This window comes from Hyperolius riggenbachi, chromosome 7 (genome assembly GCF_040937935.1).
Source record: "Hyperolius riggenbachi isolate aHypRig1 chromosome 7, aHypRig1.pri, whole genome shotgun sequence".
Classification (NCBI taxonomy): Eukaryota; Metazoa; Chordata; class Amphibia; order Anura; family Hyperoliidae; genus Hyperolius; species Hyperolius riggenbachi.
The window spans coordinates 186290061-186306555 of record NC_090652.1 but is presented as its reverse complement, the minus strand read 5'-3'; the positions used below and the strand labels follow the sequence as shown (position 1 = coordinate 186306555).

Here is a 16495-nt window from a genome sequence, read left to right as displayed (position 1 = left end):
AGAATGGATGCAGAAAAACTGACTCCAATGAATGCCTATGGGAAAATCTGCATCAGAAAAATTGCACTTAGTGGAAACCGGCCCATAGACATTAATTGGAGTCAGTTTTTATGCATCCAATCTGTGTGTAATGGAAACAGGCCCTAACAGTGTGCTGACCAGGAAGCTGTTATGGCGTAAAGGCCATTTTCAAAATGGAGGATGGAGAAATTCATTCATCACAGAGGACAAACAGGACCCAGGAGAGAAGAAAGATATTGAGCTCGATTCACAAAGCGGTGCTAACAGTTAGCACCCTGGTGAAAAGCCCTTTATCATGCCTAAACTCAGTTTAGGCATGATAAGTTTAGGTGTGATAAGTTTAGGTGTGATAAGTTTAGGCATGATAAGTTTAGGTGTGATAAGTTTAGGCATGCTAAGTTTAAGCGCCAACTGCGTTAGCACCGCAGTGCACAGCTGATCAAAAGTTTTACTCTAGCAAAGACTGGTGCACTTCGTATAAAGTTTAATGGCGCTGCTTTGCGTGCGGGACTTTGCAAGCGATCTAAACTTATCTAAACTTAGCATGCCTAAACTTATCACACCTAAACTTATCACACCTAAACTTATCACGCCTAAACTGGCTTTTCACCAGCATGGTGCAATGGTTATCATGCCTAAAGTCTTTTAGGCATGCTAACTGGGTTAGCACCGCTTTGTGAATCGAGCCCCTTGAGTGGACTACACAGGAGTAAAGTATGACCTGGGTATGGTTAATTTGACTTTTTATTTTCAGTTCAGGTTCTCTTTAAGTTACTTATTATCATAGCAAACGAGCCATAGTGCATCAGGCTCTGGTTGTATCAATCTGTTTGCACCGAAGAAGATTGCAATTATATTGCACCCAACTATAGCAGTCTAGACTAAGGAAACTTTGAAACCTTCAATTATTTTGGGTCTTATTTTGCCATTTACCTTTTTACTTTTACTTCTCATTTTTATTTTTTTATTTTTGGACACAACCTTGTCCCCCTTTTTTCTGTATGCATATTTTTGTGTGCATGAGATTTGTAAGCTCGGTGTGACAACGCTGCAGCATCTTACAGAAATAATTGAAAGCTCAGAAAAAAAAAATGATTGGAACTGTACATCCAGTAATTGACAATCCATCACACACTGTACAATTCTTGATAAAGTTGGTCTAACATTTCCAACATGTCCAATCTCCAAAAATAAAATGTGGAATTCTCTTGGATTTATCGATCGAAAACGAAGAAAAGCTCTTGATTTTTCAGGACAACCGATCGGAATTATCGAATTGGTGAAAAATTGGATCTTTTAATTGTATGGTGTGTGGCCACCTTTAGGTGTGAATGAGCTTCAACACAGAGATGTTAATTTAATTTAACACACCGTTATTGAAGAATGCTTACCATTTCATAATGATTTACAGATGGAAAGTATTTGTATCCATATGGCAGGAGAATCAATTGTCCATACGAATGTATAGTGAGATACATGAGTACATTTGGCTGAAGTTGTTCCACCAGCCTAACCACAGCTTTAGTTTCCAGTTCTGAAGCAGATGATGGTCCACAGTAGGTTATCACCTCACAGTCATGAGAAGTACCGATAGCTATATATTAGGGGGAAAAAAGGATGTTAAGAAAAAAACACACAAAAGTGGTTCATAATTTAAACTACACCTGCCACAGAAATATGTCTGCCAATGCCACTGCAGGCTGTAAATTCCAAGAATGAGACTTCACTTCTACTAGATCAGGGGTCTCAAACTCGCGGCCCGTGGGCCATTTGCGGCCCTCGATACAATATTTTGTGGCCCTCGCCGGCAAAAGCTTCCTTATAGTTCGCTTCAGTGCTCCCAAGTAATCTGCCGCATCCCCGCCGCTAAACGAGGGCTGCAGAGCCCCCAAATCGCCCGGGGGGCAATCCGCCTGCATTTCCTGGAAGGGGCAGAGCTTTCAGCTTCAGCTCTGCCCCTCCTGACGTAAATCGCCGCACGGATCGCCGCCTCTCCACCGCCCCTCTCTGTGAAGGAAGAGTGAGAGGGGCGGGCAGAGGCGGCGATGCACCGCGATTGTGAAATTCCTTATGCGGCCCAGCCTCATCCTGACTTTGCCTCCTGCGGCCTCTCAGGTAAATGGAGTTTGAGACCCCTGTACTAGATGCTTGCCGGAAACCATATTGTCAAAAGATTTGATGCCTTTCTTATGAATTCATGTAAAATAAATATGTTTTAAAGAGACACTGAAGCGGAAAAAAAATGATATAATGAATTGGTTGCACAGTATGCATAATTACGAGAACATTAGTAGCAAAGAAAATATTCTCATATTTTTATTTTCAGTTATACAGTTTTTTTTTATAACATTGCATCATTCTCTAATATTTGCAGTTTACACACTGCTTAGCATTCTCAATGATTTTACAGAGCAGGATAGTGAACTTTTGAACTGTTCTCTGCAGGAAAAAAAAACCAATACAGTGCCAGGCACTTGAGATAATAAGTTTCAGAAGACAGGTGTAACGATTGGTGTCAGCAACACAGATTTTTCTGATTATTGGTGATCTGCAGTATCACCAATAATACTAGTATAGCTAGACACAGGATACCTTATGTGGTACAGTGTTTGGTGCAACAGTAATAAGAGAAGTTCTCTCCCGAGGAGCGGGAGATACAGACAATATTGCAGCTAAGAATCCCCTGAGGGGCAGAGGATTCAGACTGCACTGCAGCCAGTGGATGCCTGAGGAGCAGGGACCACTGGCAGTGTTAGAGAGAATGATCACCTGAAGGGCAGGTGATCAAGACTAAGCTATAGCCTGGGATCCCCCTGAGGAGCAGGGAATACAGACTGTACTGCAGCCAAGAATTCCCTGAGGAGCAGGGAATTCAGATAGTACTGCAGCCAGTGGACACCTGAGGGGCAGGGACCACTGACTGTGCTGCAAGGGTGGTCACAGGTGGAATGAGTGATTATGACTGTACTACAGCCAAGGATTCCCTGAGGAGCAGGGAATCAGACTGTACTGCAGCCAGTGGACCCCCGAGGGGCAGGGACCACTGACTGTGCTGCAAGATGATCCCCTGAGGAGCAGGTGTTCAACAGACACAGCTTGCAGCCAACAGACACCTGAGGAACAAGTGTCACAGACAGTACAGCAAGGCTGATCACCTAAGGGTTAGGTGACAGCCCTTGAGATTTCCCTCACTAGTGGCAAGAGCCTCAAGTGAGGATAGAAAGGTCAGACAAGCAAGGTCAGCAACAAACGAACAGACACAGTACAGAAACGGAAGACTGATTCGGTATCAAGGTACAGGCAGGGCCGGATTTGTACTTTTTACCGCCCAAGGCCCAGTGTCATCAACCGCCCTCACCAACTATTAACATCCTCACCAACTATCGCTGCCAAACAGAAACATTCCTCCACAATAAAAGCAAAATATAATGCCCCCTGGGAGGCTGCGAAAGTATATTTCTAACAGGAGCACCAGAGCACCCTTTACTATAAGCTATGTTGCCTATACAGCAGCATAGATCTCTATGTACCCCAGAGGTACATAGAGGTACAGAAAATCTGTAATGAAAAAACTTCCCCTGGGAGGTACTCACCTCAGTAGGGGGAAGCCTCTGGATCCTATTGAGGGTTCCCCCATCCTCCTGTGTCCCACGGCAGCTGCGAAAATCCTCCCAGAGCGGCGGCGATGTAAATATTTACCTCTCGGGCTCCAGCGCAGGTGCAGTATCCGCTCCTTCCCACGGAGATAGGCGAAAATAGCCGATCTCCGTCAGGCCGCTCTACTGCGCAGGCGGAAATCTCCTGCACCTGCGCAGTAGAGCAGACCCGACGGAGATCGGCTATTTCTGCCTATCTCCGCCAGAAGAGCCGCAACAGCACCCCCGCTGGAGCCTGGAAAGGTAAATATTGCACAGGGTGCCGGATTTGTCGCCTGTGCATTCGAGGCCACAGCGAGACCGCCGTGGGACACAGGAGAACGGGGGAAGCCTCAATAGGGTCCAGAGGCTTCCCCCTACTGAGGTGAGTACTCCCCAGGGGAATTTATTTTCAGTACAGGTATTCTTTAAAGGCTTACAGGAACCACTGAAACCAGCGAGACATATAGCACATGTCAAAAATTGTCACATACACATTAAGCTCTAGTGCTCCAGTGTGAGATTTGGAAATCGTTAAAATGATTCAATGTTGTCTCCTGGGGGCATTCTGTTTTACTCAGGAGAATTCACTCTCCCAAAAGTGTGTCAGGAAATAAGATTGTGTGCGTGTAAGTGATGTGTGTTTATGTATGGTATGTGTTTGATGTGTGCATATATATATACCGTATGCAGTATATGTGTGATATTTGTATCTGCATTGAGTGTATTTGTGGGATGTGGTTAGAAATGTGTTGAATATGTGTGTATTATGTGTACAAATGTATGTGTGTGTTGTGAGAGAGAGCAGAGAGAGATGGGGAGAAAGAGAGGGGGGGGAGTGCAAAGAGAGAGGCAGGGAGGAAGAGAGAGTGGGCAGATTTAGATGGGGAGAAAGAGGGGTGCAGATAGAGAGATGGGGTGAAAGAGAGGGGGGAGAGAGACAGGGAGGGGGCAGAGAGAGATGGAGAGGAAGAGAGAGAGTGGGCAGAGAGAGGGAAAGGGGAGAGAGTGATTGATAAGAGATATAGGTAAGAGAGGGGGAGGGGATCTCTCCTTCCATCACGCTGCCTTTGATCAGGAATGTCAGCTCCAGCAGCTGCAAGACATCTGACCTGGCAGAGGATAGCTGCCAGTCGCATAGGCTGCGGAGTGCTAAATAGCAAAGGGGACAGAGGTCTCCAGCTCAGGCTGCAGTCACAGGAGACGGAGGTAGAAAAGCGTTCACTGTCCTGTCTGTGACTTGAGGAGGAAAGGAAGCTGGGCAGCATCGCAACGGCACTATATACAGGCACAGCTTGTGATGATCACTTACAATTAACTCTACAGGTGCTGGGTGCAGCCAGTCACTGATAGCTGGAGCCAGGGATTTGTGCAGCAGCAGCAGATAAATATGGAAGTGGGTCTCGGTTCTCCTTGACGCCTGTGCACTGGGGCTCCCATGCATCCATCAGCCCCAGCGCAGCGCGAGACCTCCTCATTCACTACAGTCTCCTGGCCTGCGCTGTGGGAGGGCACACGTAGTCACGTTATGCACGCTGTCCCTGCTGAAACTAAAGTGGAAGCCTGGAGCCTGAACTGCCTGCTGGCTGCCTGCCACTGGTGCAGCCAGACTCACTCGAGTCCAGGAAGCTTCACTCCATGGCCGCTGCCGCTGCGCACGCCCCCAATCTCTTCCTCTGTCCTACAGGCTCCCGCCTCCTCGTAGCCAAGTAACCGCAGCCGCCTCCACCTGACCTGCTCTGCTCACATTAGACGCAGACACAGAGCAAAGCAGCCAGCGGGGCGGGTGGCTGCGGACTGTGGCGGGCGGCTCAGCTGACAGCCTGACACATGGAGGAGGGTGACAGGTGCAGTGAACCTGTCATCCGCCCCAAAAACTGTAGCAAATTGCGTCGCCCTAGTCCTGGGCTTTGGGGGCCTTTCCACAAATCCGGCCCTGGGTACAGGCAGTGTCGGCAACAGTAATCAGATAGGCAGAAGTACCGAATCAGTAAGCGAGAGAGTAGTCAGGAAAGCAAGAGATCATAACAGATAAACAGTAGTAAAATAGCAATATCCTAGTCTAGGTGTGAAGTCCTTGGTTTCAACACCTGGGAACTAGACTAACAGATGTACACAAGTCTATAATACAATAGTACTAAAAGCTATCAACGGAATCTGACTAAGTGTGAATTCCCAGCTCCAGCTGATTCTAACACACTGTAATGGCCGGTGCACACCAAAAACTGCTAGCAGATCCGCAAAATGCTAGCAGATTTTTAAACGCTTTTTTTTATTTTTCTATGGCGTTTTGCTAGCGTTTTGCGGATTGCTGCTGCGGTTTTCAGTATAGTAGATTTCATATATTGTTACAGTAAAGCTGTTACTGAACAGCTTCTGTAACAAAACCGCCGGCAAAACCGCTCTGAAGTGCCGTTTTTCAGAGCGGTTTGCGTTTTTCCTATACTTAACATTGAGGCAGAAACGCATCCGAAATCCAAAAAATGCCTCACCCAGGCATTTTTCGTTTCTGCAAAATGCCTCCCGCTCTGGTGTGCACCACCCCATTGAGATACATTGACCAAGCGGATCCGCAGCCGCAAGCGGCTGCAGAAACGCTGAAAAAGCCGCTTGGTGTGCACCAGCCCTAAGATCTGACTAGGGTCTGAGCGCTCACACGTAAGCATTTGCAACAGCAGACAACTTGCAACTGACAGGCAAGTCCTATAAATACCCAGAGCGCTCCACAGCGCCGCCACAGTCACACAGCCAATCCGGAGCATAGCTGGAGTCAGCTGACCAGCATGATGAGCTGACTCCCCTTTTACTTGCATAAAGGTCCTGTCGCCTGGCGCGCGCGGCTCTAAATCTGTGTGCACTAGAAGGACCAGGTGAACCAGCAGCATGTAGCTGCATGGCAGAAGCCGCCGGCTGGAACACGGAGATGGCCGCCATGCCGCTTGCCCATGCGGCGGCATCTCTGCTATCCTTTACTACAGAGCTCTCTGCGACTTTGAGGCTAGAATCATAGCAAGACGTTACGTTTTGATGCGGCCTTAAAGTCGCAATGCAAACTTACAATGCAACGCACCCAAAAAGTCGCAATGCAGCGTTACCAACGCTTACAGCAGATAATACAGTACCAAATTGTAACGATCAGTGACGTATCGGATGACCAGAATGAGCTCTATCAGAACAATAGTCAGTAATTTAGTCAGTAATTTATTCAAATGTGTGATCACACGTGTTTGGGTGCACAGTAATAAACCGGAGTACTGGCAAGTGATAGCCCAGAGTGACAGAGGCTATCAATCACAGAGAGTGGTCGTACACGCAAGTCGGTAACAGATCAGTCAATCAGAGGTACAGAATTGTCAAACAGAAATTGGAGTCGGTATTCAGGCAAAGGTCGGCAACAGATCAGATTGGCAAAGGTACAGAATTGTAAGACAGAAATCAGGGTCGTTATTCAGGCAGAGGGTCGGCAACAGATCAGATTGGTAAGGTACAGAATCGTGAGGCAGAGAGTAATCAGAGGTTCAGGCAAAAGGTCATACACAGAAATAATCATTACAAAAATAATAGTAATAATCCTAAGCTATGTGTGAATCCCCGGGGTCCTGCCAGTTTAAACACACCAGGATCTGACTAAGGTCTGAGAGCTATCACTGTGAAGTTTTCGCAACAACAGACAAAGAGCAAATGACAAGCAGGTCCTGATATACTGTGGATAATTCAAACGGCGCTACCCCAGAAGCCCAACCAATCAAAGTTCAGGATCGGGCAGGCAGCTGTCAGCTGACACGTCTCCTAAGACCATAAGTGCACTGCCAATCCGCGCGCACGCGAGCCTGACGCTCGCCAACATCCCCTAACAGACCGGACCTCCCTGACATCGGTGGGAGGCCCGGAGACGCCGCAGCGGGAGCTGCCGTGATGTCAGATGCAGAAGCGGACATGCCTTGAACGGTTTCTCAGGGTGTAAAGTATGAAATTCCTGTTTTAACTCCTCCGCATGCAGTCGGTGATCTGGTACCCAAGATCTTTCCTCAAGACCATAACCTCTTGTGTCGCTTTTGGGATATCTCCGTGGTCAGCGCACAAGATGTGCGCTGACACTGTGGAAGTCCTCCACAAGCGTATTAAACCATAGAACCCATATTTGGTGCAATGCACCTGTAGAGAGAAAAGTAAGCACAGAGACAGAATGTATGCGTGTGCACCAATCTAGTCGCCACCCAGCGACGGAGAACACACAACAGCGGAAACCAAATGGGAACGCAATCGCAAGAGTGGCAATTGCCAACAGCGACACAAGACTGAAAGAGCACAGAAATAGAATGTATGTGTGTCCACCAATCTAGTCACCACCCAGCGACTGTGAACACACAACAGCGGAAACAAAGTGGGAACGCAATCGCAAGAATGGCGATTGCCAATAGTGACACAAGACTGAGCAAGACAGAGCACAAGGGTAGCAAAGACACAGCAAAACCAAGATCAGAACATCAAGGAAAATAACAAACGCTAGCTAAACGCGAACACCGCACTCATTCGCAACAGCGAACACGTTAAAGACACGATCACCGCGCGTTAGGCGCCCAGTGATAAGCGTGCCACCCTAACTAACCAATGTAACACAAACACGAAATAGAGAACGCGAACGCTTGTTAAACGGTTACCTCACCGAGCCTACATCAAGCATTCATACCAGACAAGACAGACAGAAGGAGTAGCCAGTAGCAACCGCAGCTCTGGCCTACACTCCCAGGCAGAGTACAGAAGGAACCACCGCCACTACCGCTAGGGCGAGTGCGATCCCAACAGACAGAATGATTCACTATCGCCAACTGCTGGCGACCGTGCAATCGCACAGACAAGACAGAAAAGGCAGTACAAATTATACACAAACCGACTGCACTAAATAGGAATGCAAGGAACACTCCCCAAGAATTAGCTATACTAAGATAGCAATGGCTGACAGTCCAGATGAGTTCAGCAGGAACAAACCTCTATGACCAGCAAGGAATTCTGGGAGCACAAAGTCATCAAAGGAGACAGCCAGGCAATTTGCATGACAAGTGTATGCAAATTCCTGACCAGCAGAGCAACTCTGAAAGTTGCCAAGCGAAGACAGGTCTCTTTTCCAGAGACCTGCAACACTGAGACCTAAAGAATGGACAAACAGCTGTCTGCCTGTGCAGACAGCAGAGCGGATCATTACAGTACCCCCCCCCCCCCCCCCTCTAGAGACGACTTCCAGACATCTCTCAAAACTGATATTTTCAAAAGAATCTGACTGAACACTCATGAAGGTCGAGTCAGCCCGACAAGGCCCAATTCCAGAGTCAATCCTCCCGAAACCGACCTCGTCAGAAGCAGAAGCCACCGAAACATGCCCATCAGTACTACAGGTCTCAGCGTAACACCCATCAGAACTGTGAATGCCAGGGAATAACCCATCGACACCCTCCAAGCAATACCCACCACCTTCCAGGGAGCGTCCAAAAATACCAAACCTGCCACAATACCTATTAGAAGTGTCCCTTTTAACAGAGAAGCCACTGTTGATCCCATCCAGGGTACCCAAAAAAATTCTCCCAGAATCTCCCAGAACACTTTGAAGCTCCGCAGAGATCCCAAGAGGCCAGAACGCTCACCAGGCTCACATGGAGAACTACCAAGAACCCCTATGGAACCTATGACCATTCCGGATTCCGGATTACCAGGACAACCATCAAGATCAGGGCTTCCAGGGACCACTTCTGGGCATGCAGGCAAGAAGGCAATATCAGAACATGTCTCCACCGAGGAAGCATCTGAGCATGCTGGTAACCAAGACACACTTGGGCTTTCTGGGTCACAGAGGAACTGCCAACCTCAGAGTCCGTCACGACAAGACCAAAACCAGAACCGGGCAGAGAATCATCACGAGTAGTGGTCACAAGTATTGGACTTTCAAAAGAAGACTTGGACTCAGACTTAGAAATTTCTGTGACTGTAATGGTATCTAACCAAAACTCATCATTGACTGCACATGACTGAAGCTCCACAAGAGCTGCAAAAGTAGTCAGTATAGCAGCGATGCCTACAGAAGTAGGCAAAACCTCAAATGGGCCTGCGGCCCAAGAGGCACCTCCTAACAGTTCTGCACCCTTTGGGAGGAACTCAGAGACCTTCAAAACATCAAACAAGACTTCAGAAGCATCATTTCCCAAATTTTCTGACAAGGATTCTGAACTATCCATGTTACAGGGCAGAACATCAAATACATTTTGCGGACAGAGCAAATGTCCCAGGGATGGTTCTACAATCCACTGAGACTGAGTTTTAGCTTCATGAATAGGATGCACAGGGATACCTACTGGAACACACACTGACTCCCTAACTCTAATCTCACTGCACGCAGAATCCTGCATAGCAGTCAAACTAGACTGCAATTCCAAAATAACAGAAAAACAGGTGAGAATAGTAGCAATACCTAGACGAGCTTCTAGGGTCACTGCAGGAGATTTTATGCAAAGCAATATTGACTCATCCAGAGTACAGGGTGGAGAGTCAGTACTATCTTTAGAGCAAGAAAGGGACTAACAAATGTCAGTGTGAGTGGACATCATGATTTCATTCATGGTACAGGGCAGGCTCACAGAAACCTTCTCTGGACACGGCAAATATCCTTCAGTATCAGATTCGCAAAACCAAAGCGCTGTCACACCCTTAGACTCGGCTAACAATGTCGAATCCGAGGAGTCAGAGCGCAAAATTGCGAATCTAAGATTGCTTTAGGTTGTGAAACTGACGCTTCCAAAGCGCAAGCCTTCTCAGTCTGTGGACCAGAGTGCAAAGTGTTCAGGACAGAAACACTGAAAAAAACTGTCATCTGGCAATGTGCCTTTACAGGTGTAAACAGAGTGAGACATAGATTTATTTGCAGAAGAAGTTGTGACGACAACAGGAGAAACTTTATTAGACATATTAACATTACTCTTGAGGCTGCATAGTTTAGGAATTTTCCCCATAGCAGGATCATAGATGGAAGATCTTGAAAAATTACTGGGAGAAAAAAGATCTGTTCTTAAATGACAAGGGGTCTCACATATCTTTGACAAAACTGACACATTTATGTTGATCATAATCTGCAGGAACGCCTGAGAAACAGGCATTAGATCACACAGATTCAAATTCCACAGAAACAGGAGAGAATCTTTCAAAATCCATACTGGTGTCAATAACAGTAGTACACCCATTCATTTCAGATCGCACAGTGTCTGAACTCACTTGCTTTACCCCAGAAAGGCAGGAACAATCATCCGAGAATGGTGTCTCTTTATTGGAGTCAATTGGTTGGTGTGTGTGCAATTCATCCAAAATCGTCTGCCACACACAAATCACTGGATCCACAAAACATTCGTCATACTCATCCGAGTCAATCAAAGTGTACACAGAATTAACACAAGCATTAAGAATCACTTAGCTTTTTGCGATATAAAAATCGCAAAACGCCTTCCAATCTATCTCGAACTCCTCAATCAAAGCCCCAATCTCCCATGAAGCAAATGGAGGCTCAAACAATCCTGTATCAAGGTAAGATTCATATGGGCTGGGATCAGGAATATGCATAGATTTTCTTACTCCTTTAATATAATGAATAATTCTGCCTATCGTAGGATCCACATATGCTTTTGCTTGGGGCAACAAAACCTGAGACGACTTTACAGAAATAAATTCTTCATTAGTAGTTGCTGTGGGCAAGGGTTTTTTTTAACTGGGAAGTCTTTCTAGGCTTTTTACGTTTAGACTTAACAGCTTTTGATGGCTGCTTTTTGGATGAAGGTGAACTGTTAATGCAATTCTTTGCAGGCTGAGAGATTTTGCACAGAGTAGATGGAACAGCTGATTGAGCTGCCGACAACAACTCGTTAAGGGGGTATGGTAATTGAGATATTCTCAGCCAATTAGGAATTACAAAGGCCAAGAATTCCAGGGGTCTTTGACTCAGGGTGGTATGATCTAACACATCATAAGCCCACTTTAACATTTCGCCCTCAAACAGAAGGTAGGCCATTTGGTGGGCCCAGGTGGACACTGGGGTGCATTGAAATTCAGGGTTCGCTAAAAGTTTAGCGCACTCAGACAAAAATTCATCTGCTGTTTCAGGTTCAAGATTTTTAAACCTCTTAAAGGTACAAGAAGCATATTCAAGAAAAACGTACAAATCGGAAATTCTCTCTACACTGGGAAATTCGGTTGGCTGGTCATACTGTGACGCTTGTGGGATATCTTCGTGGTCAGCGCACAAGATGTGCGCTGACACTGCGGATGTCCTCCACAAGCGTATTAAACGATAGAACCCAGATTTGGTGCAATGCACCTGTAGAGAGAAAAGTAAGCACAGAGACAGAACTATATCTTTCCTTCAAGCCTGGTGTGACAGACCCAACTCTAACTATAAACTCCTGCTTACGTGAACTACAGCAATGGATGAATGACAACTGGCTGAAACTAAATGCAGACAAAACTGAAGTCCTTCTGATTGGAGGGCAGAGCATGATAACAAAACAACTTAACTTGCAGTCTTCACCACTGGGAATAGGAGGCACGGATCTACGCAGCTCTGATCATGTGCGTAGCCTGGGAGTTCTAATTGATGGGGATTTAAACTTCAGAACTCAAATCTCTGCTGTGGTGAAATCATCCTATTTTCACCTGAAGAACATTGCAAAAATCAAGCACCTCATACCCCCAGAAGATCTGCCAACCTTAGTCCACGCCTTCATCACATCCCGACTGGACTACTGCAATGCTCTCTTCACTGGCCTTCCAAAAAAGGCCTTGTACCGCCTACAGCTGATACAGAATACTGCTGCCAGACTGCTAACCAACCAACCCCGTCACTGCCACATAACGCCAGTCCTGCATTCCCTTCAGTGGCTACCTATAGAATGGAGGGTCCTATTCAAGATCGGCCTACTGACATTTAAATCCCTGAATAATCTAGGCCCTGGATACATGAAAGATATGTTACAGCTGCGAAGCAATCCCCGCATTCTCAGATCCACAGGTTCTAATAATCTAGTCATACCCAGAGTCCACTTAGAAACTTTTGGTCCCAGAGCCTTCTGTCATGCTGCCCCTACGTTTTGGAACTCCTTACCTCAACAGATCAGGACAGCCCCATTCCTGGACGTGTTTAAATCCAGACTGAAAACCCACCTGTTCAGTCTGGCATTTGCAGAAATATAACTTTTGTTGTGTGAATACTTCATCCTACTAATTACTGAATCTGAGAGAGCCTAAGCGCTTTGAGTCCTATGGGAGAAAAGCGCTATAGAAATGTTATTGTATTGTATTATTATATTGTATTGTATGTGTGTCCACCAATCTAGTTGCCACCCAGCGACGGTGAACACACAACAGCGGAAACAAAGTGGGAACGCAATCGCAAGAATGGCGATTGCCAATAGTGACACAAGACTGAGCAAGACAGAGCACAAGGGTAGCAAAGACACAGCAAAACCAAGATCAGAACAGCAAGGAAAATAACAAACGCTAGCTAAACGCGAACACCGCACTCATTCGCAACAGCGAACGCGTTAAAGACACGATCACCGCACGTTAGGCACCCAGTGATAAGCGTGCCACCCTAACTAACCAATGTAACACAAAGACAAAATAGAGAATGCGATCGCTTGCTAAACGGTTACCTCACCGAGCCTACAGCAAGCGTTCGTACCAGACAAGACAGACAGAAGGAGTAGCCAGTAGCAACCGCAGCTCTGGCCTACAATCCCAGACAGAGTACAGAAGGAACCGCTACCGCTAGGGCGAGTGCGATCCCAACAGACAGAACGATTCCCTGTCGACCTCCGCTGGCCAAAAAGACAATCGCAAGACAGAAGGAGTAACCAGTATCAACCGCAGCTCTGGCCTACACTCCCAGACAGAGTACAGAAGGAACCACCGCCGCTACAGCCAGGGCGAGTGCGATCCCAACAGACAGAACGATTCACTATCACCAACCGCTTGCGACCGTGCAATCGCACAGACAAGACAAAATAGGCAGTACAAATTATACACAAACCGACTGCACTAAATAGGAATGCAAGGAGCACTCCCCAAGAATTATCTATACTAAGATAGCAATGGCTGACACTCCAGGTGAGTTCAGCAGGAACAAACCTCTATGACCAGCAAGGAATTCTGGGAGCACAAGGTACTTATACTGCAAGTCATCAAAGGAGACAGCCAGGAAATTTGCATGACAAGTGTATGCAAATTCCTGACCAGCAGAGCAACTCTGAAAGTTGCAAAGCGAAGACAGGTCTCTTTTCCAGAGACCTGCAACACTCAGACCTAAAGAATGGACACACAGCTGTCTGTTTCAAAGAGATCACAGGAGCGTGCACCTTCCATCCAAGGCTTTATTTCCACATAGGTGACAGTGCACCAATTCAATGTGCAACAAATCGCATCAACATGCATAGTCAAATATGAAGTGACGGACCATTGTGGCAGTTCTTACGTGTCCATGCTGTAGTGGGTCAGTGGAAAGGAGGTGGGTGGTAGGCACAGAGGTGGCGAGCGACGGCCGTTACGCGTCTCCTGACGCTTGGTCACACTACGTGCCACTGGCACAACCCGAAGGGCATCACCAAGTATTCGTAATGCCCATCGGGTGTGTTGAAGGCCGTTTTCCATTCATCTCCCTGTCTGATACGTATCAAGTTATAAGCCCCTCTCAGGTCCAGCTTGGAGAACAACTGAGCCCCAGAAACTAGCAAAAACAAGTCCTCAATTAATGGCAGTGGGTAGCGGTTTTGTATTGTGATCTTGTTCAACGCTCTATAATCTATGCAGGGTCGGAGTCCACCATCTTTTTTCTGAACAGAAAAGAATCCGGCCCCTGCCGGTGACTTGGAGGGATGGATAAAACCTTTCTCAAGGTTCTCCTTGATGTAATCTTTCATGGCCACCTGTTACGGACCGGAAAGATTGTATACATGACCCCTGGGAGGCATGGTACCAGGCCTTAAATCTATGGGGCAACGAAAATCCCTGTGAGGAGGAAGCTTGTCAGCTGAACAAGGACTAAACACATCAGAATAAGTAGCATACTGAGAAGGAATCCCCTCAACCTGAAAGTCAACAGAGCAAATGGCAATTTTTCCCAAACATTGACCCTGGCAATCTGGGGACCACGCCAGCAGCTGCCCAGTGTTCCAATCTATCTGAGGGGAGTGTTTTTACGTAGCCAGGGAAGACCCAAGACTATGGTAGAGGAGGACATGTTGAGAACATAGAATTGCATTTCCTCCTTATGCAGAACCCCCACCTGAAAAGTGAGGAGGGGGGTCTGTGAGAGAGGCTGCCTATTCTGTAGGGGAGAGTCATCGATGGCGGTTACATAGATCTGCCTCTCCATGGGAAGGATTGGAATATTCCATCTAGAGGCCAGATCTAAATCAATAAAGTTTGCTGCAGAGCCGATAAAGGCCTGAGTATAGTGAACTTGATTCTCCCACGTAACAGAACAGGGCAATAACATTTTAGTATTTTTAGGAGGTAAAACAAGTTTGCCCAGGGAAGCACCTCCTACTACACCTAGTCGGAGAACTTTTCTGACTTCTTGCTACAATTTTGGACAAGATGCCCCTTCTCCCCACAGTATAGGCACAGACCCTCTTTCCTTCTCCTAGATTTTTCAGTCTCAGACAATTTGGAATGACCTATCTGCATCGGTTCATCAGAACTAGCCGTGACCGAGGGAGTGGGGAAAACAACCTTAGGAGAAGAATGTGATCTGCCCTGTTTATGGTATCGAATCCTGCAATCAATCTTTATGGCCAACGTGATGGCTTCATCTAAAGATTTTGGCTCGGGGTGACTGATCATGACATCAGATACTGAGCCTGACAACCCTGTGAGAAAGCGGTCCAATAACACAAAATGCTCCCACCTAGAAGAGATCGCCCATTTTCTAAACTCCTAAGCATAATCTTCCACTGTACCCTGACGAAGGCTTTTCAACATTCTCTCTGCTGTAGCGGCAATGTCAGGGTCGTCATAAATGACTGCCATTGCTGTAAAAAAAGCCTGTACGGATGACAAGGCCTCGTGACTGTCAGACAGATTATAAGCCCATCTATAGTATGCATGACAAAAATACAAGCAATGAAAAGTATACTTCAAAGTCAGTACTGAGCATGTGCAAACAGTCTAACACAGCTAATACCGTGTAGAATGCACTGCAAGCACTACTTTCACTTAACATGCAGCCAGTGACGTAGCTAATGAGCTGTGGGCCCCGATGCACATTTTACAATGGGGCCCCCCAAGCACTCTATACATAGCAATTGATTCGGCGCACCAAAACCTGCCAAGGACCACAGTGTCAGAGGTGCAAGCGCGGAAGTTTTTTTTTTTTTTTTTTTTTTTTTTTTCCATACACTTGCTTGCAATGCGTATTTCTGCCACAGGAAGTGAGTGCTACAGCCTCACTTATGATTTGAATTGCTACCAAGAATTACTGCAGATATCTAAAAAGCCTGTTTCTAGCATTGCAGTACGATGCGATTGTCCAATTGCACCACAATCAAAATGCTGGTTACTGGTGTGAAACGGCCTCAGTCAATCACAAACCATTTTCAGCATGATGTCATAAAAGTGTTGGCGGTAGAGACTGTAGTGGTACAGTGGTTAGTGTGCTTGCCCACCACACAGTGAGACCCAGGTTCAAATCCCAGCCAATGTGAGTTGGCTTTTATGCTACAAATCCTTAAAGGGAACCTAAACGGAGAAGGATATGGATTTTTCTTTTTAAAATAATACCAGTTGCCTGAATTACCTGCTGATCCTGTGTC

General features: G+C 46.5%; 1 protein-coding gene across 1 annotated transcript in view; it reads right to left on the bottom strand.

Annotated features, from left to right (window-relative positions):
* LOC137526134 (carboxypeptidase O-like) overlaps positions 1-16495 on the bottom strand; it is a 967352-nt gene that overhangs the window by 395610 nt on the left and 555247 nt on the right. Inside the window, exon 8 of the mRNA XM_068247353.1 lies at positions 1413-1615. Coding sequence (XP_068103454.1) covers positions 1413-1615 — 203 coding nt within the window. The remainder of the gene's footprint in view (positions 1-1412; positions 1616-16495) is intronic.